This window comes from Nelumbo lutea, chromosome 3, assembly GCF_056320005.1.
Source record: "Nelumbo lutea isolate HS-2025 chromosome 3, American lotus-T2T, whole genome shotgun sequence".
Classification (NCBI taxonomy): domain Eukaryota; kingdom Viridiplantae; phylum Streptophyta; class Magnoliopsida; order Proteales; family Nelumbonaceae; genus Nelumbo; species Nelumbo lutea.
In genome coordinates, this window is record NC_142686.1 from 94,320,879 (window position 1) to 94,345,051 (window position 24,173).

At 38.9% G+C, this 24,173-nt stretch overlaps 1 protein-coding gene across 1 annotated transcript in view; it reads right to left on the reverse strand.

The window, feature by feature from the left end:
• LOC148866954 (putative callose synthase 6) overlaps positions 1-24,173 on the reverse strand; it is a 91,290-nt gene that overhangs the window by 34,667 nt on the left and 32,450 nt on the right. Inside the window, exons 18-39 of the mRNA XM_088979600.1 lie at positions 16,666-16,747; positions 16,531-16,580; positions 16,360-16,446; positions 16,016-16,120; positions 15,837-15,905; positions 13,359-13,447; positions 13,191-13,272; positions 12,920-13,083; positions 12,693-12,816; positions 12,496-12,593; positions 12,263-12,413; positions 11,991-12,142; positions 6,859-6,968; positions 6,656-6,769; positions 6,498-6,566; positions 6,169-6,358; positions 5,976-6,078; positions 5,482-5,604; positions 5,289-5,407; positions 5,058-5,141; positions 2,931-3,043; positions 2,631-2,860 (exon numbers count right to left, since the gene is read on the reverse strand). Of these exons, the coding sequence (XP_088835726.1) occupies positions 2,631-2,860; positions 2,931-3,043; positions 5,058-5,141; positions 5,289-5,407; positions 5,482-5,604; positions 5,976-6,078; positions 6,169-6,358; positions 6,498-6,566; positions 6,656-6,769; positions 6,859-6,968; positions 11,991-12,142; positions 12,263-12,413; positions 12,496-12,593; positions 12,693-12,816; positions 12,920-13,083; positions 13,191-13,272; positions 13,359-13,447; positions 15,837-15,905; positions 16,016-16,120; positions 16,360-16,446; positions 16,531-16,580; positions 16,666-16,747 (2,508 nt within the window). The remainder of the gene's footprint in view (positions 1-2,630; positions 2,861-2,930; positions 3,044-5,057; positions 5,142-5,288; positions 5,408-5,481; positions 5,605-5,975; positions 6,079-6,168; positions 6,359-6,497; positions 6,567-6,655; positions 6,770-6,858; positions 6,969-11,990; positions 12,143-12,262; positions 12,414-12,495; positions 12,594-12,692; positions 12,817-12,919; positions 13,084-13,190; positions 13,273-13,358; positions 13,448-15,836; positions 15,906-16,015; positions 16,121-16,359; positions 16,447-16,530; positions 16,581-16,665; positions 16,748-24,173) is intronic.

The following is a 24,173-nucleotide window of genomic DNA, read 5'->3' on the forward strand; positions in this document are numbered from 1 at the left end:
TTTCATTAAGAAAATAAGACTAAGTACAAGAGAAAGGTGACAAGCTATCACTGTGAGAAAGCAACAACACCAACTAAACAACAACAAGCAGCCATAAAAAAAAAGAACTCCAAACACACAATTCAACGCCAACCTCCTAGAAGCCTCCAACCTCCGACACCACCCCCGCTCCAAGGACAACCACTTGACTCTTCCAAAACAAAACAAAACACAACAAAAAAATGTCATCACTAATCCTCCCCCTAGAGCATCTCCTCTTGCCCATCATCAGCCTCATTCTAGACCTCTCCTCCTTCCCCTATTGCACTCTTCTTTACACTATCTTCCCCCCTTTTCCTTTTGAACTCCCCGATAGCATTTCTAGCAAATGCCTCACCACCTAGAAAGAACAGACCAAGACTCTTGCCAACCTCAACATTTCTCTCAGCAATTTCTCAAGAGCCAAGCACCCTTCTCCCTTTTTCAACGAAGGTTCTACCAACCAAATTTCCTGTATTTTCATCTCCCCCATTTTTCCTCTTCTCTTGAGACTCTCTACCATTTTTCCTCTTCTCTTGAGACAAATTCACCAAGCTGGAATCTGAACTGAAGTGGTCAAGTGATTCAACCCTATCCGAAACCTTGGTGCCAACTTCCCCCCCCCCCATTCTTAAATACACCCTCTTATAATTTTTTGTTGTCCCTGCTCCAATCAGACTGTGTTTTAGATGAGATAAAACTTTAGTGACATGAATGGTGTTCGAGTCAGTGTTTTAAAAGGCGTAGGAAGTGTACACCTAGAGGCACGCCCCCAAGTGAGGCGCCCCCAAAATGCCTTGAGGTGTATGCTAGAGGCGCTGACACCTTTGAGGTGTATGCCTCATACACTTTTTTCATGAGGTGTGCTAGAGGCTTACGCTTCAGGCACACCTCATTTAAAAGTACATAAAAAAAAAGAAAAAAAAAAGAAAGAAAGGAAAGAAGAAGAAAGGGAAGGGGAAGGAAAAGAAAGAAAGAGAAAAAGAAAGAAAAGAAAAGGAAAGGTAAGGGAAGGGAAGGGGAAAGAAAGTGGGCAGGGCACTAAGCCCCTGGGCCCCTTGGTTGGGGGGCTTCACCCCCCAGACTCCCAGCCCCCCCCCCCTTTCAATTTCAACTAGTGCTATGCATCTTCATTTTTCTTAATATAAAATATTTTTATTAAAAATAAAGAAAATGAGATCTTCTTCCTCTTCTTTCTTCTCATCCCTGCTCCTCTTAAGGAGGCTTATGCTTCCCTGTGTTTGGGAGGCTTATGCCTCTTACGTTCTGAACTACGCCTCACGCCTCTAGGTAGTGGAATGCCTCACGTCATGCCTCTGCGTTTTAAAACATTGGGCGAGTTACTTGGGCTACGAGTTTTTGGGAACCAACTCTCTAACAGAAATATCATCTCTTTCCTCCACCTTCTTCTTACAACCCAAATCTACACCTAGCTTACCAACCACCACCTCCTTAAAAGAAGAAAAATCCGAAGACAACTTGTCTTGTGAAAAATCCCAAAATTCAGGAACAACAACTGTACCTTCTCTAGACCCATCTCCACTTTCTGAAATTCTCAGATGACCAACATTAGCAAGCTCACTCGCCTCTGCCCCACCCCTCCGCCCAAGCTCCTCCTCCCCTTTCTTCTCCCTCCTTTGGACCATTCACCAAAGTCACCACCAAGGCTGAAATGGCATCAAGAGACGGGGCAACATTGGTAATGGAAACACCACAAACCTCTGTAGTAAGTACAAACTTTAAAATAAATAGTAATTTTGTTTTACCAAAAAAAGTAATCTTGTGCTATAGGTTTCTCCATTCTTCAAATGGCTGATTTTTCTTGCAAATTCCTACTTCACTTTTTTGTTTGACAAGTAAAAGATCATTAAATTTCATTGAGAACAAAAATAGCACTGTTACAAGCATCCCATAGGGAGGTGTGAGATGTAGCCTCACTATTAAATCAGAGCTAGCACTGTAATTACAATTGCGGCCCAATACAACTGATCCCTAATTACCCCTTGCTTTGCTAAAGAATCAGCCAATGCAATTGCCTCCCTTCCTACCCATTGTATACTTAGATTCATCCGCTGTGTTAACCACTGGAACTTCTTCATTTCATTTCTATAACACCAAATCACTGAATCTGGATTTCTTAGTCATCCCCACTACCTTGGAGTCCCTTCAATCACTAGGTTCTCCAAATTCATGTCTTTTTCAATCTGAACACCTTGTAAAACTTCCTACTTCACTTAGAAACTAAGACCTTGTTGCACTTGAATTTTTCTAGCATCTTTCCTAATTGGTCTAACAATGGGTAGGACTAGACTTGGGTACAATGGAAATGTTCAAATTTTAAAGATACATGTTCACTTTGCAAACTTTTCCTACTGAATAGATAGGAAAAATAACAAAAATAAAGAACTGTTCCACATGAAATGCAGCTTTCAATATCAGTAGTTACATATATATTAGAGGTCCAATGAAAACTTCACAAGCATTGCACCTAAACCCAAGATCCAGTTAACTTGCGTCCATTTTCAGAAGAAAACCTAGTCATGAGAGATTTTTCAAGGCATGTATCAGATTGTCAATTATTTTCTACACTTACTCAAGTCAGAAAAACATACCATGCTACTAAAGTAGAAACCAACTGTGGTAAAGTAGAATGATAGCATTCTATAAAAGTCAAATCGACGTCCTAGTCGATAAACTTCACGACTCATTGTCTGTTCTCCATTTCCATTTGCCACCTTAGCCTCAAAAAGTGATATTTGATTCATTCCTACATCACGACCCTTTCCAACTTGGATATACTCGTGATGAGTAACATACCCCCCACGAAGAGTTGAATTAAATCCTGTAGAGATTTAAAAGTTAAACATCTAATGACATACATCCACCTGTAATATTTAAGAATACATATTTACCTGAAAATATATCCTCGCTTAAATTAATTCCTTTTGAAGCTTTGCTTATTCCACCTCTTGTCAGGTGAAAAATTCTGTCAAATATATCAGGATGACCATAATGGAACCTCACCCTATTAAGTTAGAAATGAACATCAATCAGAAAATCGACTTGGTAATGCCATTAAATACCATCCAATTTGAGCTAAAACATTTAAAATTTGAAAAATCCAGTTATTTGGGATTTTTTTTTTTGGTAGTGGAATCTACCACTGTAATATTGGTCACACTATCTTCTCTTGTTAGTTTTATTTGTTCAAGATGTAAAATACATGGGAAAGCTCCCCTCTGTAGGTATGCATATGGATCAGATCCAATAAGAAGCATGCACCTCAAATTTTCATAATATGTCTAATAATAAAAGGACATGTACAATAATAAGGTTTACATACGCAGGAGGGCCTTGCTTTTACAGTTGACCATCACATGGTATTTATTTATTTCTAAGGAGGTGGTGGTCTGGTGATCTTTGAGAAAGAAAGGGAAATCAAGGTAAGTTAATGTAGTCGTATGAGACTACTAACAGCCCAAGCTGTGGTGTATAATCAACAGGAAATTAAGGGGATGAGAGGAGAGAATGAGAAGAGAAAGAGAAAAGAAGAGAAGAAGATTTCAAATGAAGGATTTCAGAAAAGAAGAGGATGCTTAATCTGCCGCCCCCCTCTTTCTATTTATATTAATTCTGAAGTAAGGATAAGAGTGCTTACATGGAAAAATTAAAATCCTAATAAAAGACAATAATTAAAGTCCTAATAAAAGACTAAAGTCCTAATAAAAGACTAACAATTAATTGTGGACTGACACTTAAATAACTAGTAGTTGTATACGAGTACAATAGAAAGAGGTGGGGACCACATCAGTGGTTTCTACAGTTAACATGACTAGAAATATGTAGTATAGAGTAATAACTAATGTTAACCCACTTTAGGAAGAGACAACAGAGTTTTTAACCATGGTAAGTCCACAGAAAGGGTTAGTGCTTAGTCCAAATGTTTTTGCATTGCTAACAGATGGATTAATCAAACACTTATGCAATGAAATTCCATGCTATAAGTTTTTTGCAGACAAAATAGCCTTTGATTGAAGAGAGTATAGATTGCTAAATCCAAATCTAGAACTATAAAGAGAAGCATTAGAATGAAAAGTTTTTAGATAAGTCAAACCGAAATAAAACATGCATTGCAATCTTAATTGAAGCAGATAAATAAAATTAATGAATCAATAGATAGCCCAAAGTAACCATTTCCATTACCTTGGTTCAATCATTTACAGTGAGGGAGAAAGTGAATGGGATGTTGCTCATAGATTTGAATACAGGTAAAGAGATGCAAGGATCACATTGATTAATTGGATTAAGCACTTAGACCAAAAGGAAGTTTTCCTTCCAGCATTATATGAAACAATGTGTTGGACAATCAAGAAGCGAGTTCAAATGAGCATAACTGAGGAGAAGATGCTAATATTATGAGTGGCATGACTAGGAATGATTGGATCAGAAACAAGCACATTTTCAGGGATCAACGATTGCCTTCTTCATATAAGAGCCCTTTGTTTTGCAAGTCCACAGCATATATAACCTTTTTCTTCTTTTTTTTTTTTTTTTTTTTTTGCGGGGGGGGGGGGGGGGGGGGGTCAGTCAGCAATTAGAACTTTTTCTAATCAACAATTATACTGTGCAGTTTCCTTTTAAGATTAATCAGCCTATATAACAAATGCGTCTTTCTATTGTGAATTTTTGTTAAGATAAATCAATTGATGCATATATCTCTAAATCTTGGATGAACGATAATAAATTGCCATTCAATAGAGAATGTCCATTTAAGTCTCTTTGGTCTCAAATCTCATATTCACTTTTAAAAGTTAACCAAGATTGGTCAGGATCTCATATTGCCAGAATGGAGATGCATTTTTCAGTTTATGCAAATTAATACACACAAATTCCTGATACAGTGGAATAAATGTAATAATGCATAACATCCTTACCTTTCAATGGATATGGTATTAAACAGAATAGAATGAAAAAACAGGATTCATGTAGCCAACCCCATATGGTTAGGATAAGGTTTGGATGATGATGATGATCCTTACCTAAGAGGATTTGCTAAAATCCTTTGCCCAATAGTTACAAAGCTTGTCTCCTGATTGGACATGAACCAAGCGAGGGATGAAACACTGAAAACATGAGAGGACAAAACTAAGCACTTCAAATCATATTATGCTGTCAATATGTCTTTTGAATATTACTATGTTGTATTTTAATCCAGAAGCAGAACTCCTCAAGATCAAACTAAATGTACAGAGAAGTATGATAAGACTAGCCTTCCAGTAAAAATGTGCTCCCTAAGACCCAAGATTGTAGGTTTCCGTTGTCTACGACGTAATTTTACTAACTCTTGTAGAACATTTCTCATCTTGAAGGCTTCCTCAAGGTAATTATCCTAAACATGATGAAGGAAAAAAGATCAGTGACTGAACTTATCTTACCTATGAATGGATATCAAGTGGCTGTTACCTGATTCATGTCTATGGTCTGAAGTGCTTCCCCACGAGTGAAAATTATGGCATGATTTTGATTTTCTGGTTTTCCTTCACCAATATCTGTTGGAGGACCTGGGAGCTTGATTCGATAAATTTCCTATCAAATAGGCAAGCATAATTCATATGTAATAAGTAAGATGTGCAATCTCATATCATCCTAAATCATAGAAGTGATATTAACTTAACCCACAAATCTAACAAGTTGTATGGATCCCAGGAATCATGAATAACCTTCAAAATGGTGAGCAATCAGAAAATAGTTGGTAAGCCTACTACCATAAGTTATAGAAAACACATATCTGGTAGGAAAAACAGCATTTTGAAGCATAGGAAGTTTTTATCTGCTTTCTATCAATTGTTGAATGAACTCTGTACATGGATATTTACTTCTGTAGAAGATGCAAGTCATATATATTCAATAATTTATGTTTCACTAGTTGTTGAATAGATTTGTTCGCAGTTCTGTACCTCATCTGCTCCCTTGAGAAGCACAGAATAATAAACCTTTTCAGATTTTCCGTTCACTGTATCCTCTCCCTCATCAATGTAAGCAACACGTAATGATGGATACCTGTATAGATTTTGTACAATTGAAATTAATGAACAATTTAACAGGTTTCAAGAAGTTTTGAGGAGTTGAATCGGAATTAGTATAGCTTACTGTTGCATGAGATTCAAAATGTTCTGAGAAGAATTCTTGTCTCGAGCATCACCGGATTTTTTCTGCATACCATAAACCTGACAAGAAACAACATAAGTGAACTTCATATCAGCCACAGCCTGTGAACGGGCAGCAACAGCCTCAGCATGATTGTTATTCATATCAATTGTCCGGTAACCCGAAAAAATAGCTGCATAATGAACATTATAACTCAGGGTTAGTTATTAGGATCAGCAGTTGCTAATCTATGGTACAATAACACAATGTTAACAAAAGGTGAATAAATTGATCCAAAGAATGACAAGACATCCATGGCACAACTTGCTTACCTTCATCTTCTGCCATCTCAAGAAAGCATTGGAGTTCTAGTGCTTGCCTATAGTACATCATCCCTCTCACTGATACAAAAGTTTAATCAGGATGGCAATGCTAATAAAGATGACAAACATAAAGGAAGATAGGCTGAAAAATTCCTCATCATTCAAACCTGTCCTAGAAAGAGTTTGCCCTCTGTGAGATACCCAGAGACGAACCAATTCTGACTTCTCTTTTCCAGCATAAATTGGATCCTTTATACGTTCCATAAAATTGTTCCATTCATCTGGTTTTCGGTCACAGTGAACATTTGGTATTATTTTATACCATTTTCAGTAAAAAAAGTACAAAAATGCATGAAGCATCAAGAATTACCAGGATATATTTTCTGTAGGTAAAATAAAGTTGATATTCCATCTTCATTTTCCTTTCTAAGTTCTTCCACAGAATAGAGAACATCTTCTTTGAAATATGGAGTCAGGACACTAAATCAAGAAAAAGACAAGTTATTTGAAGTTAGCATAAGAAGTTAGAAAACAAAAGCAGCCAGTCAACTCTCATCCACAGTTAATAGACTAATATTAAGGAGCACATGGCCATCCAAGCACGGAACAATAAATAGAACTACTTTGGTGTAAGTGGAAGGTCTATTCATGCTTGATGTGTTCCAAAAGTCCTAAGAATTTTGGTGTATCAGTTGGATATATGACAAAAAGAAAGCTAAAAAGAGGGCACCCCCATCTACTCAAACCACCTCTACTTTTTACATTGACTCCATCTGCCTCTCCCTTTATTGCTCTCTACCATTCCACCTCCAACTTCCACCATCCCCTACCCCTACACGACTAAGGCTTTGCCATATCCCAACAAAGTAAGCTATGAACCACTTTAGATAAACCCTCTGAGCTCAACACCAAATCATTATCAAGCAATAGTCTCTCTCCCTTCCATTTTCAAATTACTGACTAGCCTCCCTCTCAATAGTCTTTCAACTGATCCATCTACACTATGCTACATGGAGAACACCCATCTGCACCCAACTGGTTTCTTTCCTTCAGGTTGATCCACCAGCTCCCATGTCTCACTTTTAATGAGTGCATTCATTTCCTCCTTCATTGCATCTTTCCACTCAAGCATAGAGAGAGCTTCCTGCACAGTTTTAGGAATGGATATAGCAGAAATGGATGCCAAATAAGATTTATAGGATGGGGAAAGGTGGTTATATGAGTGGATGTGATACATCTCCGTTTCCCCTTACAGGCTATAATGGGAAGGTCAAGATCATTAGTAGAAGACAATGGCTTGTAGTGGTAGTCTCAACAGTGGAAGGTGAAGTGGTAGTATCTGGATAAGGTGTTGCAGAGGAAACTGGAACTGGCCTAGGCTGATCAAGAGCACCAAATAATTCCTTTTCAAGAATAGGAAGAGGAAGGGGAACTTCAGGAACAAACACACCCCTCTCTTCTCTCTCCCCTTGAGATGAAACTCCTAGATAAAAAAGAGCATCCTCAAAAAAGGTAACATCCATGGGCACAAACTGAGAACTAGAAATTGGGTTATAACAACAATATCCTTTTTGATTTTGTGCATAACCAAGGAAAATGCATTTGGAGGCTTTTGGATCAAATTTAGAATGATTAGGACCCAAAATCTGAACAAAACATGTGCAACCAAAGACTTTAGTAAACAAGTCTTTCTTAGGATAAAGTGAAGGGAGCTTTCATACCCAAGATACGAGAGGGAACTTGGTTAATGAGATACACATCCGTATGAATTGCATCCCCAAAAAAATATAGGAACATTTGAATTAAGCATAATGCTTCTTGCAACCTCAAGGATGTGCCTGTTCTTTCTCTCAACTACCCCATTTTGCTGAGGGGTATAAGGACAGGTGCTCTGATGAATAACCCCATATTTAAGGAGGTATGAATTCAATGATTTAGTGAAGTACTCTTTGGCATTATTAGATCTGAAAGTTTTGATCCTCACCCCAAATTGAGTGAGAACCATTTGGTGGAAGACACGGGTCAAGGTAGGGACCTCATCACGGGAACACATGAGATAAACCCAAGAGAAACGAGAATAACTATCAATAAATAACAAGAAATACTTGAATCCCTCCATAGCAATGATATGATATGGTCTCCAAACATCAGTATGCACAATTTCAAAAGGAACAATGCTTCTTTTGTTAATCAAAGTATAGATTGATATACAATGTTTTGCTAACTCACAACTTTCACACTTTAGATTGGACACTTGGACTGATTCAAACAAAGTAGGAAAAAAGACTCCTTAAAAACCTATTAAAACTGTTAAAATTCTAGAGTTGGCGCTACCAGTCAAGTTTTTTGACTCCAAAATATCTTTCTCTCTTCTCTCTTCGAAACGTTCTTCCTTTCTACTGATCTTTACCAAGAAAACATGGTATCAAAGCGGGAGATTTTGGATTAGAGGCAGTTCGACCAAATTTTTTCTCAATTTTCCTGGTTTTCTCTATTTCTTGTGGATCAAACCTAAGGAAGAGTACATTGGGTTGACCTGAAAGGATATCCTGTGCAATTCTTCCCTTTCCCTCTTGGTCGTGGGCCAAGAAAACACCTAGGGAAGGGAGATTATATGCTGTAAGGGTGCTTTTCTCTATTTTCTCTCAATTTCTATGGATATGATCCTTCTGTATCCAGTTAAGTGGGTTTTGAAAGGGTGATTTCTCAGCTTGTGTGGATCAAGTGATCCTATTTTGTGCCCAGAAAGGTGGGCTGTTCAGGTCTGAATGATCTGGAACTGCTATGACAGCAGTTTTCTACTTATTTGTTAAAGACTGCAGTAGTCGTGTGGCCAAAACCTGGTGAAGTGTTACACGCAGGGACTGTTCAGACCTAGAATTGATTTGTTTTGTCTCTGGAACTGGTTCAGTAGGGTGGTAGTGTGAGAACAAGCACTGAATTGTGATTGAACTGTGGCTGAACTGAGAACAAGAACCTTGACTGAACTGTGGCTTAACTAAGAACAAGTACTATGTCTTCTGAGGATTTTGGTATGTCTGGTGTGTCTTCCAGTCAAAATGGAGTGAATGGAGGATTTGACATGACTTTTCCCATGGCTATGATCCCTTTTGATGGTCTCAATTATCTAGAATGGTCAACGGGAATCAAGTTTTGCATAATTGCAAGGGGGAAAGTGGGTTATATTAATGGTAAAGTCAAAGAACCAAAGTCTGAGGGTGTAGAACATGATAAGTGGGACCAGGAAAACATTATGGTGATGTCATGGATGTTATTGTCTATGTTGCCACAAGTAAGGAAGACCTTCATGTGGGTAGAAACAACTTATGCGATTTGGGAGCATGCTAAATCCACTTATTCAGAACAATGGCATTATACCAGAATTTATCAATTGCAAGCTGCATCCTCAACTTGTAAGCAGGGGGAGAGGAGTCTCTTTGTTTACCATTCAGACTTAACCTCAGACCATTATCAGAACATAGACTGAAAATGTGATGTAGATGCCAAGGCCTACAACTCTTTGGTTTCCTAGCAATGGGTTTTTGCCTTCCTCTTGGGGCTGAACCCTACATATGAGTCTATTAGGGTTCAAATATTGGGAAGTAAAGATCTCCCAACAGTGCAAGAAGTGTATGCCCTAAAATAGTCAGAAGAGAGCAAACGGAATGTGATGAATAATTCTGAGAGGGAGCAAATTGCCTTAGCAGTTAAAGGGAGTGTAGTTACAAGAGGTGGTAATTCCGTTAAGAAGAGTGACTTCCGGAAGAAAGTTGATGAAAATGATAAATTATGGTGCACTCATTGTCAAAAGTCTAGACATAACTAGGATATATGTTGGGAACTTCATGGGAAGCCAAAGTGGGCCCAAGAGCTGAGTAAAAAATCATATCAAAATAAGAAACCAAGACAGCAAGGTTAGAAGAAGTTGAATGCAACAAACTTAGCCTCTCAGGAGTCTCAACCATCTATTGCTACCTTGAGCCAGGAACACCCCTCCATGACCGATCCCAAGGAAGATATCATTAATTCTTTTCGTGACCATTTGGATTCCCCTCCACCCCCTCAACTTCCTTTGCATCTACATCAGGTAATGGTAATCCTGCCACTGCTTTCCATGTGTCCTCTCAACCCTCAGATTCCCCCTGGATAATAGATTCTAGAGCCTCGTACCATATGATTGATAAGTCATATTGCTTTCAATCCTATCAACTATTATTTGGTAGGGGCAAGGTGAGACTAGCTGATGGCTCTTTTTCTACCATAGTTGGTCAAGGAACCATCTCCCTTCCTTTTGAACTTCCCTTCCTAATGTGTTACATGTTCCAATGTGTTACATGTTCCAAAAATGCCTATAAACCTGTTTTTTGTTAGTAATATTACAAATTCGTTAAACTATTCAGTAACTTTTCCTTTTTCTTGTGTGATATAGGATTTGGCCTCGGGGAAAATGATTGATAAAGGTTGTATGGTGGATGGCGTCTACATGATGGAGAACAAAGCTAGCCTTGCAATTGTTGAGTCTAAGAGTCAATCAAATAATAGTCAAATTTATTTATGGCATAGTAGCTTGGGTCATTTATCTTTTGAGTCACTAAAGTTTTTGTTTCCAGAGTTATTCAAGTCAATGTCAATGTCTGAGTTCACATGTCAAACTTGTTAGTTGAGCAAACATTGTCATTTTGCTTCAAGAAATAATAGATCTGATTTTCCTTTCCATATTGTTTACTCTGATGTTTGGGGCCCTATTAGTTTACCATCTGATACTGGCCATCGAAACTTTATTACACTTATTGATTATTACACCAAATACACATGGGTGTATCCCATGCGGTCTAGAGATAAGGTGCCAAAAATTGTTCAAGATTTCCAATGCATGATATTCACTCAATTTCAGACGAAAATCCAAAATTTTCAATCCGACAACACATGATTAATAGCGAGAAAATCAGCCTAAATAATAATTAATAATTAATTACTAAGTATTAATTCATATTTTATTTTATTAATACTCATTATCAATTAACTTATAAATTTAAATTTTTGTTATTAATTATTAATCAATTAATATGTTTATTAATTGAATTAAATTATTTTATAAATAATAAATAATTTATTAATGGTTCATGGGTCTCATATTAACTCTTAAAAATACTACAAAGGAAGTTGTTTTTTATGTTAAGCAAGTTTCCCTCTCCTTTCCCACTTTCTTTCACACCAAGATGGTGGCGATTTCCCAAGAATTGAGAATTGCAATCCCACATTTTTCACATCCCATCCTATGACATCCCCCACAAACCAAAAATGGGAAGGAAGACCATTCCTTTTTTCCCTTCCTATCCCACAAACCAAACGGAGCCTACAAAATACAGATTTTGAAAGTACGTTTGAATCTAACATCCATGAAGTCACAATACAAACCCTAGGTTTCAAGACTCAGATCTCAACAAGCTATTAACCAGTCACTGGAAACAAAAACTGAGATTAGGATACAGAGAATCTAACCTGAAAGAAAGCATTTCACGGACTTTTGGAGCACTTGGCATTTTCATAAATAAGGAATTGGTAAAGAAAGTTATTCGGCGTCGAGCTTCCAAATTCGTGGGAACATTTATTGCTGATTCCTTTACAGTCAAAAGCAAATGAAGCCTAACAACCTGCACAAATAATAAAAGAAACACGAACAGAACAAAGAAAAAATGAATGACACGAGTGATCATACAGAAATATAGAGTACAAGATGTAATGATCCAAATGACAGTGAGCATGATATGTACCTTCTCCATCCAATCTCTACTTTGCATACGACTGAGGTTTATTTTTTCAAATTTCTGCTCCATTTTTTCACTGAGGTTTATATTTTCGGATTTCTCCTCCAATATTTCATCTTGACCGTCACCTCCATGTTGATTATATTTTGAAGTAATACTAGTAAAAGGAAAAAAAAGGATATATTAATCAAGTCCCAGTCTGTTTATCTGACAAAGTTTTCATCTATGAAGAATCTTACTCGGGTCCATTAACCATAATATCCTCAGCAATGATCTCCATAATATCTTGAAGGACATTGATGATTTGGGTCCGGTATAGCTCAATATCTTTCTCTTTCTGTTAACAAAGTATGAAAACCTCATAGCCAATGAGCATGGATTATTCTCCAGGTCAGCAATAAAAATAAATAAATGCAGCATTGAAGCAAGATGTTACCAAAAGGTTTAGCAATTTTTCCAACTTTTCATTAAGCAGAGGCAGCCCACTCATTCGGAAGTGGTTCAAGAAAATTTTCTTCTTTATGCTAACATCCACGTGCTCACATATGTCACGAATCAATCTGGATGGAAAGAAAAGCCAAAATGTCATATGACATCTAATACACAAAGAAATATAGATGAAGAAAAATGATGGGTATACAAAAAGCATTTTCTACTCCTTACTTTTTTTCTGCATCATCATTCATAAGGCCAAGTAGTATATCCTTTAGTGTTTCATAACATTCTATCACTGCCGAAAGCATGTAATCATCATTCTTAATCTTTTTAAACAGGTCTGCATCATCCTTCCCCTTGAAATCTTTTGCCATATTCAATGCAATAGGTATCTATGTAAAGGCAGAAATTAAATGAAAGAGTCAAGCAAGACACACACACACAAAAAAAAACATATCCATCAGGCAAATGACCACAAGAAATAACACATGAGACATACCTTACTGGCAAGAAGAAAAGGTGGCCATTGGACAACAGATACAAAACCTGAAGCATATGGCACAAGAAGCAGGCTTTTCTCCCTGGACAATAAAAAACCTACTCAAGGAGCTGAACTTATAATTAAAGCCCTATATTGACAATAATGTAAGGAAGATTCAGATTCAACCTATTACTGATTAAGTCCTCCTGCCGCATAGAGTTGATGAATTCATTCCACAGCTGAGAGAATTTTGCAATGTTCCTTCGTTCATCATGCTGCTATTTCAGAGGATTCAGTTTTAGAGGAAAAAAAGATTTGTCATTTAAAAAGGCCTGAATTAAGAAGTGGCAATTATTGGCAGGACATGACAAGTCTTGATAATTCAGATTGGCTAATACCAAAAATGTTAGACAGTTTTGTATGCCCTTAGCTTCAATCAAAATGATGTACTTTATGAGTTTATTGTAAATGAATAAAAGTGCATATTTGATTCATGTTCCCTTGGTATGTTTCTGTGTAATACCCTTAAACTGGACACTTAATGAGACTCGTATTAGTTTAGAATGTTCACAGCCAATGGGTCGGTCTGGGGAGACCTATCCAGACAAGGCTGACACTGTGGTGCCACCAAGTCGGTTGGGTGGCTTGTCTCAGCTACCAGGGTGAGACCCTAGGCACACAGTGTGAGATTAATTGAATCTTTGAACTGGACCAGATTTCCAGTATTGCCCTGGACCTTGGAGATTGATGGGCAAAACTGGAAAGTTACACCTGACCCCTAGACTCGATTATGATACTGCACTAGGTATCAGATTGGGCTGTCTTTGATGTACCATTCAGTGAGATCCTTAGTGGGGGTCAAAACCTGGGTATGTTGGGACAGTCTGAGAATTCATCTGAGTGGGTGATCATAGTGACAGGATCAGCCCCTTTGTCGGACAAATGTAATGATCGGGGATGCACTCTCACTGAGGGAAACCAAGACTACCGGCAGTCGATTTCAATCGTTGAAATTTGTTTTGCAAAATATATTTTATATGAGATAAAAAGTATATATATTATGGTTTCGAAATGTTTGCAAATAGGTTTTAATTCCCGGGATCCATACTTGAGAGAGTGCAACACTGTTCCTTGCAGCCGAGGGAGAGGTCCTCTCTTGTCGAGCAGTGTATGATCATTATGGGCTAAGAGGTTAAGTGTAAGACCATTGAGGATAATACCTGATGGGCTAATCTTGCATCTGCCCACAGTCCCTGAGTGTTACAAGGTGGCTTGGCCCAGGGACCACTTAGGGTAAGTGTTGGGCCCATAGAGCCCATCTGATGGGTTTCAGGGGGTGCATTGTCCATAACAGTGTATTCGGCCAGGCCTTGTAACAAAGGTTGGGCTAAACCCATGTGGCTAATGTGTAGATCAATGTTTGGGTCCCACGCCATACAAGGAAGCCCAATTGGGCAACAGTTTGGAAGGCTTAATGAATACATAACCCTAAATGGGCCTTAAGCCCATTTCGAACTGGGCTAATTTGATTAGTCTTTAAGGGCCGAATTCTGAGATAAGATCAGCTGATAGGATTGGGCCCACACCCTATCCACTCAGAGAGTCCAAGATCTAAATGAGATTTAGATTTGGAAACTTCCTAATTAGATTAGGAGTTGGCTGATCTAATCCATAGATAAGATAAGGATTATCTTAAAAGGACTTCTAATCCATATATGATTTGGGTTAGCAACTCCTAATGGGATTAGGAGCTGATCCCTTTAAGTCTATAAAAGGAAGAGGGAGCGGCAACCTTTAGACATCCAACACAACAGACAACCAGTAGTCTTGTCTTCAGAGCTGAGATCACAGAAGAGAGAATTCTGCACCCTACAAATTCTCTTTAGCCGCCTCCTTCCTGCAGCCACCGCCTATAGCAGTTCGATCTCCATTCCTTGGGAGAAATCAAGATTGGATCTTGATTTCAATCTTTTGGAGAAAAGATTGGTAGGAGTTGTATTCACAAGTCGTCCAGGTGATTCTTGGGAAGAATCAAGTTCTTAGGAAGGACACTGTTGATTCTGCTCCACCTTGCACTGCGCCATCTTCAGTAGGAACAGATTTTGGTTTCTACCTTGGGTGTGAACACCTCCATTGAGAGATATTGTTTCTCTATATCAGGTATTATCTCTCTCCTCCTTTTGGTTCAGATCTGATTCAGTTTATGGTTCAAGAATGATCCTTGAAAATATGATTTTCTAAATAGGGAATTCGATTCCCAGTTGAAGGGAAATAAAAATTTTTGACATTCGCCCCCTTTATTCCGCAATCTAGGGCATCCATGTGATGGATTTCCTATCCCTTCAAAAAACAGGTTGCAGTTCAAACCTGATCAAATCTCCTTTTTTTTCTTGAAAGAGGCAAAAAAGGATTTGGGCAATGCACCCAAACCCTGATATTTTTCCCAACTTACAACTAAAAAATCAATGTCGTTTCCCATCACAGATTCAAAGTTGAGTTTCACTGTCAAGTTGGGCAAATGCAACTCAACAAAGATTTTAAATGAAACTGCATATTGCCACATACACAATACTCACCAAGATCATAGTTTTACCAAGTTGTGAAATGCATCAATATGTAAAATTAAAAATACAAGATAATAATATCTCCCAGTAATTTCATTACCTGGTTTTCATTTTTCATTTTGTCTTTTGATGAAGGCACAAGACATTCCATAATTCTAGAGAAGATACCCTGTTATATTTAAATATAAGCTCAGAGCTTAGCAAATCCAGAGTTGTGAAATGCATCAACATGTAATATAAATACAGGATAGTAATAATATCTTCTGGCAATTTTATTACCTGATTTTCACTTTTCATTTCATCTTTTGGTAAAGGCACAAGACGTTCGGTGAAAGCTATTGGCACAGAATCAAATCTAGACCTTAGCATCCCAAGTGTACGTATCTAAAGGTGGCCAAAATGCATAGCTAAAGTTCAGAACGGGGAAAAATAAAGTAAAATGCTTCCTATTCTTTATTTCTATACAGAAAAATATAGTCGAATCTAAACCAAGAAAAAGCAAGCAAAGAAGAAGACTTGAAAACTCTTTATCAAGAAACAATAGTGATTGTTCTAGAAGGATCACCAAATGTAATCAGAGATGGCATGTTTCATCAAGGCATGAGAACAAAATGGCCACTAACCTCCCCCAGGTGGCTGAATGCTCCATGTATACCACCAAATATGGTGGAGAAGATAGCATACCATATCTGTGCATCCATGAAATACACCTATACGCAAACAACATCACATAGGAATCTAAAAAAAACATAGTGCAAAGGCAATTTGAATATCATATCTTCTCAGTTGCTTACCAAAACAACAGGTGCCCATATGGAAATGACAACACCAATATTATGCTTTACTGCATCAGTTTTGATATCTCAGTATAGGCAAAATTTTCAGACTAAAAACCCAACAAACTATTATCAAGGTAAATGAAATCTTACCATTGGGAAAGAACTCATGCCAGGTATAACTACTCATTCCTATCTCCATGATCAGCTTTGTTGGTTCAACTAAAGGGAATATCTATTTACAGAAGGTTTCAATCAGGACTTGTACACATTCCAATCCATTGGTTGAAAATATCTTTAAAGAGAGAAACTCCATGATGCTCAAAGTTGACATTGGGAACATAGCAAATGGTTTTCCATAAAGTGCAATAAAGAAGGATTTTTACTTGTTTGATTTTACTGATAACAGTTTAAGCAGACTTTACAATGGCAATAGATATTTAGAAACAGCAATTAGTAATCAAATCTGAGGAATTGAAACACAAAATAGTAGAAAAACCACACAATAGCAATATGCTATTGAGAGAAACAGACATTTGCAAATTTTAAATCAAAAAAAAAAAAATAAAGAATCGATATATTAGTGTTTCTCTAAAAGATGCCAAAGTATGTTATATACAAACAAGCTTGCTTCTGTCTCATAATAATCCTAATGCAAAACCACTAAAATCAAAGATATCAAATCTGTGGACTCATACACAACAAATTTTTATCAACTTACCAATTCTACCAAATTATAAAAAAAAGGCCATTCCTAAAATTAGGAAACTGCTCAGTTGTGGACTCAACAAAAGAATGACCATAACATGCAAACTACTAATGTTTTTTTCTTTTTTGAATAATAGAGTGTATTATATTACCCAAAAGGAGAGAGAAGTTCACAAGAAGTGATCAGGCCATGTAGGCCATAGCAGAGAAAAGGTATAGTATACTGTTTATGGAGTGTCCACCATTTACTCCTTTACAAAATCAACAAAAAGAATCCCCTCCCACAGATTTATGAAATGCTCTCTTTTCACACAAACTACTAATATAAGAAATCAGAATTACTAAAAATAGCAACCCATGGTTTACTATAAATAGTAATTGTGGAAATTACTACAACTATTAAGTAGATCCAGATCAGAATCCGAACAGCACTTCTTGACAGTGTAGCCAGCCAGAGATAGGTGGAAGAGGAGAGAAGTGAAGTTTGCAATGTAACAGTTCTGGCGGCGCCAGTGTTTATTTTACTATATATAGGGCGTCAGAAATAACAAGGGAGAAGACCCTTGTGCCCCTGAGTACAATAACAGACATAACAGAAATAAAAAAACGAAATAAAAAAACGAAATAAAAAACACTTTAATTATCCAAACAGACCCTAACAATTGCAACTAAGTTATTTTAACATTATTCCAACACTCCCCCTCAAGTTGGAGCATAAATGTCAATCATGCCCAACTTGTCACACAAATCTTTGTGCCGCACATGATGAAGACCTTTGGTGAATATATCTACAAGTTGCTCTACCGAGTTGACATATGGTGTGCACACTTCTCCACTTTCAAGTTTCTCTCTGACAAAATGCTTGTCCACTTCAATGTGTTTCATCCTATCATGCAAAACTGGATTAGCAGCAATATTGATGGTTGCTTTATTGTCACAGTAGAGTGACGTAGGATTGCTTACTGCGAAACCCAGTTCACCTAACAGATTTCTTATCCACATGATTTCCGCAACTCCATGAGCCATCGCTCTATACTCTGCTTCAGCACTAGATCTAGCCACGACACTTTGTTTTTTGCTTTTCCACGTGACAAGGTTTCCTCCTACAAAGGCACAATAACCACTGGTAGACTTTCGGTCATTGACTCTCCTGCCCAATCTGCATCAGTATATACTTCCACTTTTAAGTGACTGTGTTTCTGGAACAACAAACCAGCTCCAGGAAACTTCTTGAGATATCTCAAGATCCTCTCTGCAGCCTCAAAGTGAGTTGTCATCGGGCTGTGCATGAATTGACTAAGGACACCCACTGCATAGGCAATATTAGGCCTGGTCATAGACAAATACAGAAGTCTCCCCACGAGTCTCTGGAACATCTTTACATCTTTCAAAAACTCTCCCTGACTGACTCCCAGATGGTGATTAGGTTCAATAGGTGAACCAGATGGCTTTACCCCCAACTTGCATGTATCTTCTAGTAGATCTAGTACATACATTCGTTGGTAAATAAAGATGCCCTTGTGAGAGTGGGCAACTTCAATTCCAAGAAAGTATCGTAAGGGGCCTAGATCCTTCACCTCAAATTTAGTGGCAAAGAATTTTTTTAGTCTCTGGATTTCAGCCTCCCAATCTCCTGTGATCACTATGTCATCCACATACACAATAAGAGCTGCAATTTTACCTTCACCTCCTTTTACAAACAAGGTATGATCTGATTGGCATTGTTTGAATCCCATTTGTTGGACTGCTAAACCAAGCCTGAGGTGATTGTTTCAATCCATATAGGGACTTCTTCAACCTGCACACCTTTTGTTCACTGCCTTTGGCACAGAACCCTGGGGGTTGGGTCATGTACACCTCCTCTTCCAAGTCACCATTCAAGAAGGCATTCTTGATGTCCAATTGGTGAAGATCCCAGTCAAGATTTGCTGCCAAGGAAAGGAGAATCCGAATGGAGTTCATCTTCGCTACAGGAGCAAAAGTCTCTACATAGTCCACTCCATATACCTGTGTGAAGCCTCTTGCTACTAGTCTATCCTTGTACCTTTCAACAGTTCCATCAGCTTTGTGTTTCACTGTGAACACCCACTTGCACCCCACTGGTTCCTTCCCCTCAGGAAGATCTACCAACTCCCACGTACCATTTTTGTGTAAGGCATCAATTTCTTCCTGCATTGCATCTGTCCATTCAGGTTTTGACAAAGCTTCTGCCACAGTCTTAGGGATGGGAACACTATCCACATATGATTAGTGGTACAAGATCTAGCACCCTTTCTCTTAGCAATAGGAATATTAAGATCATCGGGGACATGTGAATCAACATTTAAAGGAACAATGAGAGCAAGTGTACCTGGCTAATGAGACGGATCTACCTCGGGTGAATCCGATGATGTTGGTTGCATAGTTTCCGGCTCCACGGCTCTTGAACTCTGCTGGCTCTTATGGCGACGATGGAAAACCCGGAACGGAGGAGGATCGGGTAAAGGAGGTAGTTGAATCTGAGTCGTCACCTGTTTCTCCTCAACCCTACTCTCCCCCTGAGGAGAAACTGAGAAGAACGGTTGACTCTCAAAGAATGAGACATCAATGGAAACATAGTACTTGCGGGCAATGGGATCATAACAACGATACCCCTTTTGAGATGAGGGGTAACCAAGAAAAGCACAAGGAATAGCCCGAGGGTCAAGTTTACCACGAGTAGGTGATAGGTTGTGGACAAAACAACGACACCCAAAAACACGCATCGGAATGGTGGACAACAGGGCTGTAGGGAACAGGAGCTGATATGGGGCCTTATACTCTAGTAGCCGAGAGGGCATGCGATTGATGATATATGTCGCACACAATACTGCATCCATCCAGAACTGTTTTGGCACATTCATATGAATCAGCAAGCCACGAGCAACTTCAAGAAGGTGACGATTTTTTCGTTCAGCCACACCATTTTGTTGGGGTGTCCTGGCACAAAAGCTTCGCTGAAGTGACCCACTCAAAGCAAAGAACTTCGTGAGATCACTATGGAAATATTCCTTTGCATTGTCCGACTGGAAAATATGAATTTCCGTTTAGAACTGAGTGTACACCATGCGTTGAAAATCTTTCACAATTTTTGGCACTTCATCTCGAGATCGCATAGGGTAAACCAAAATGTATCGAGAATAATCATCAATCAAAGTAACAAAATACTTATAGCCAGCCGCAGTAGGTAGAGTAACAGGGCCCCAAACATCAGAATGAACAATATGAAATGGAAATTTAGATCTTTTATTTCTTAAAGATAAAGAACTTCTACAATGCTTACTCAACTGACAAGTTTGACACTATAACTGACTAGCTGACAAAAACTCAAACAACTTTGGGAACATAACTTTTAACGACTCAAAAGAAAGATGACCAAAACGACTATGCCATAAATAGGCCTGACTCTCACTCGACGAACTTGTGGACTCAGTCGCCACTAGACCAGCATTATTCTCCAACACGTAGAGACCATCCACCATGCTTCTTCTACCAATCGTCTTCCCCGAGGTCAAATCCTGAAACACACATGAAGACGGAAAAAAGGTGACTAAGCAATTCAAAGAGTGAGTAATACAACTAATGGACAACAAATTAATAGGCAATTTCGGAACATGCAGGACATTAGGAAGAGTAAGGCCAAGTGAGAGAGATATGGTGCCTCGGCCAGCTATGGTAGAAAAAGAACCATCAACCAGTCTTACCTTATCTCTCCCAGAGAGAAGGTTATATGTCCGGAACAAATTTGACTTACCGGTCATGTGATTTGAGGCTCCGGAGTCAATAATCCAAGGTGAATCAGTAGTATGAGATGACACATGGAAGGTTGTGGCATTACCTGATGTAGACGCAAATGAGGTAGGAGTAGGCCCAGAATCCACCTGGCGGAGAGTCCTACCATACAATTCCAAATGTTCACGGAAGGAGTTGATAATATCTTCCTTAGGGTCAGAACCGGGATGTCTCTCCTGAGTTACGGAAGGACTAGTCTCTGTCGATGCCAGATTAGCTAAGTTATAACTTTTTTGATTCTACTGGACTGGTTTCTTGCCCGTGTTGACTTCTTACCCAAATCCTGTGCCCATTTAGGTTTTCCATGGAGATCCCAGCATGTATCTTTAGTGTGTTGTGTCTTCTGGCAGTGAGTGCACCAAAGCTTGCTTTTATCTTCTGTTTTTTTCTGAGTGTCATCCCCTTTAAAGCCACCTCCGACATTTGTATCTAAATTTCCCCGGACCGCTAGGGCAACTGACTCCCCTTCTACACCATTCATCACACTTCTTCTGCTTTCTTCTGACTACACCAAGGCATACACCTCCAGGACTGATGGCAAGTCTTTACTACCCAAGATCTGTACCCTGATGGACTCATATGACTGATTCAGCCCTAGGAGAAAGGCAAACACGTGTTGCTGTGATACAAGTGACTTATAGGCCTTTGCATCTTCATCACACTTCCAATTCACATTCTGATAGTGATCAAGTTCTTTCCATATTGATGTCAAATCAGAATAGTACATCGAGAGACTCTTCTCCCCCTGCTTGCAAGTAGAAGATTCAGCTTGTAGTTGATATATCTTGGCATAGTGTCTCTGTTCTGAATAAGTGGACTTCGCTTGTTCCCATATCTCACAAGCAGTTTCAGCCCACATAAAGGTCTTCCTTACTTGTGGCAGCATTGAAATCAAGAGCCAATACATCACCATACTGTTCTCTTGGTTCCACCTATCATGCTTAGCACTTCCATACTTCGGTTCCTTTACTCTCCCATTGATGTATCCTATTCGCCCCCTAGCAGTGATGTAGAGTTTTATCCCCCTAGACCACTCAAGGTAATTCAGACCATCAAAGGGAATGACAGCCATGGGAAAGCTCATATCCATTCCCCCACTAACTCCATTGTGGCTCCCTGAGATCTTTGAAGTAGCAGAATTCTTAGTCGACATGGTCAAGCAGTTAATCAGTCCCACACACCAGACTTAGGACCCCTCCTTACTCCACAAAGCAATGCTCCACTCGGTTCACACCCACACACTCGGGTTTACCAACCAGATTGAGCACAAACAGTACCAAATTCTGGACAAAACTGAAGTAATATTTGGCAGTTTCAGACCTGTATAGTTTTATCAGTCCCCACCTACCAGAATTCCAAAAGGGCTAACAGCCACTAATCAGCAGGAGAGATCCTTCTTGCTTATAGTCAACTCAAACCATTGAGAAGACAGGTCAGCATTGACCTATAGTTGTCTTAACACATGAACAGAATCACACGATCCAAGAAAACTAGGGTTACACAGGTTCGACAGCATTCATCCGCCCCAGATTCATAGGGTTTTCACTCGGCACATGACCAAGGAGAGTAAAGAAGAGGAAAAATAGGGAGAACTGTACCAGTCGTAGCTATTCTGTAGTCCAAAATCAGATTTCCTTTCTGCTAGTCTATTCGATCTATTTTTTGGGTTGATCGATCTTCTCTTGATAGTAGGGTTGATCGATCTGCTCTCTTTTAATCAGCATTCCCGCTCTGATACCATCTTGACAATGTAGCCGGCCAGAGATAGGTGGAAGAGGAGAGAAGAGAAGAGAAGAGAGAAGGTTTGCAATGTAACAGTTCTAGCGGCGCCAGTGTTTATTTTACTATATATAGGGCGACAGAAATAACAAGGGAAAAGACCCTTGTGCCCCTGAGTACAATAACAGACATAACAGAAATAAAAAAACGAAATTAAAAACACTTTAATTAGCCAAACAGGCCCTAACAACTGCAACTAAGTTATTTTAACATTATTCCAACAGTACTGATGGAAGCCTTGAAAAACACTCTTCAATCTTGTGTAGAAACCAAAACTCCCAGGCTGATACAAATGACCTGCTCTGATACCATGTGAGCAGAACTGAGAACAAGAGAGAGCAGATTCAGGGGTGCCAAGAATAGTCAACCCCCATCCCAAAGAGCCCCTTTTATATTAATATGTACAGTTACAAGAATGCCCCTATAGGACTGAAAGATAAAAAGAGCAAATAAAATAATAATACTGTATAACAAGGACTATACTAATAATATACATCAAGATATATCTTCACAACTCCAATAGGAAGGAATTGAGAAAAATGATAAGGATAAGGAAAATAGAGGAATGTGAAGGGCTGTTAGCGAAGCTTCAAGAGGTGGAAGTAAATCCCTCACTTCCAAGGGTGGAGACTTTTGCTTGGCTCATTTCAATGGGAAGTATCCAGACTCAAAACAATTTGAAAAAGAAAGGTCATCAGTTTCCGAGTAGATGCCCACGTTGTTTGTCTGAACTCTGAAGAGGAGCTTATTCTTCACCTTCTAGTGCTCTACAGTTTCATTAGGAGTATTTGGGCCTATTTTTTTCAAGCTGTTCAACATGGATGGATGGGGTCCTAGTGACTGCATGGAGATATTTGGCTGCTGGCCAAGGGTGAATGGAAGCATCAGAACAAAAATCATTTAGAGCTGTGTTCTATTTACTGTATGTTGGGAAACCTAGAAAGAAAGAAATAAGAAGGCAAATCGAGAAGCAATAGAGAGTTAGGGGCTGTCATCAGTTCAAGGATTGTAGGGTGGGCCTTAGTTCTACCAGAATTCGAAGGTTTAAGGAAAACAAACTTTGGAGATGACTTCTGAAATACTTTGAATCTATAAGTGATGAGGGATAATTTGGTCCTCCGAATTACATATCGACACGTGGCTTTCAAGTGACACCTCAGCACTGAGCAACCGGATCACCTCGGCAAGTCGGTTTGTAGCACCTCACCTAGGCCAACCTCAAATACCTTGGCCAAGCCAGGCTGATAGGTCTCCCAGCGAGTAAGCGACCTACCGGCTGAGCTACGAGAAGTACTATTGGCGATCTGCAAGGCAAGCTTGTTGACTTGTCACATAGATCCGTTGCTAGTCCGAGATCTCTGGAG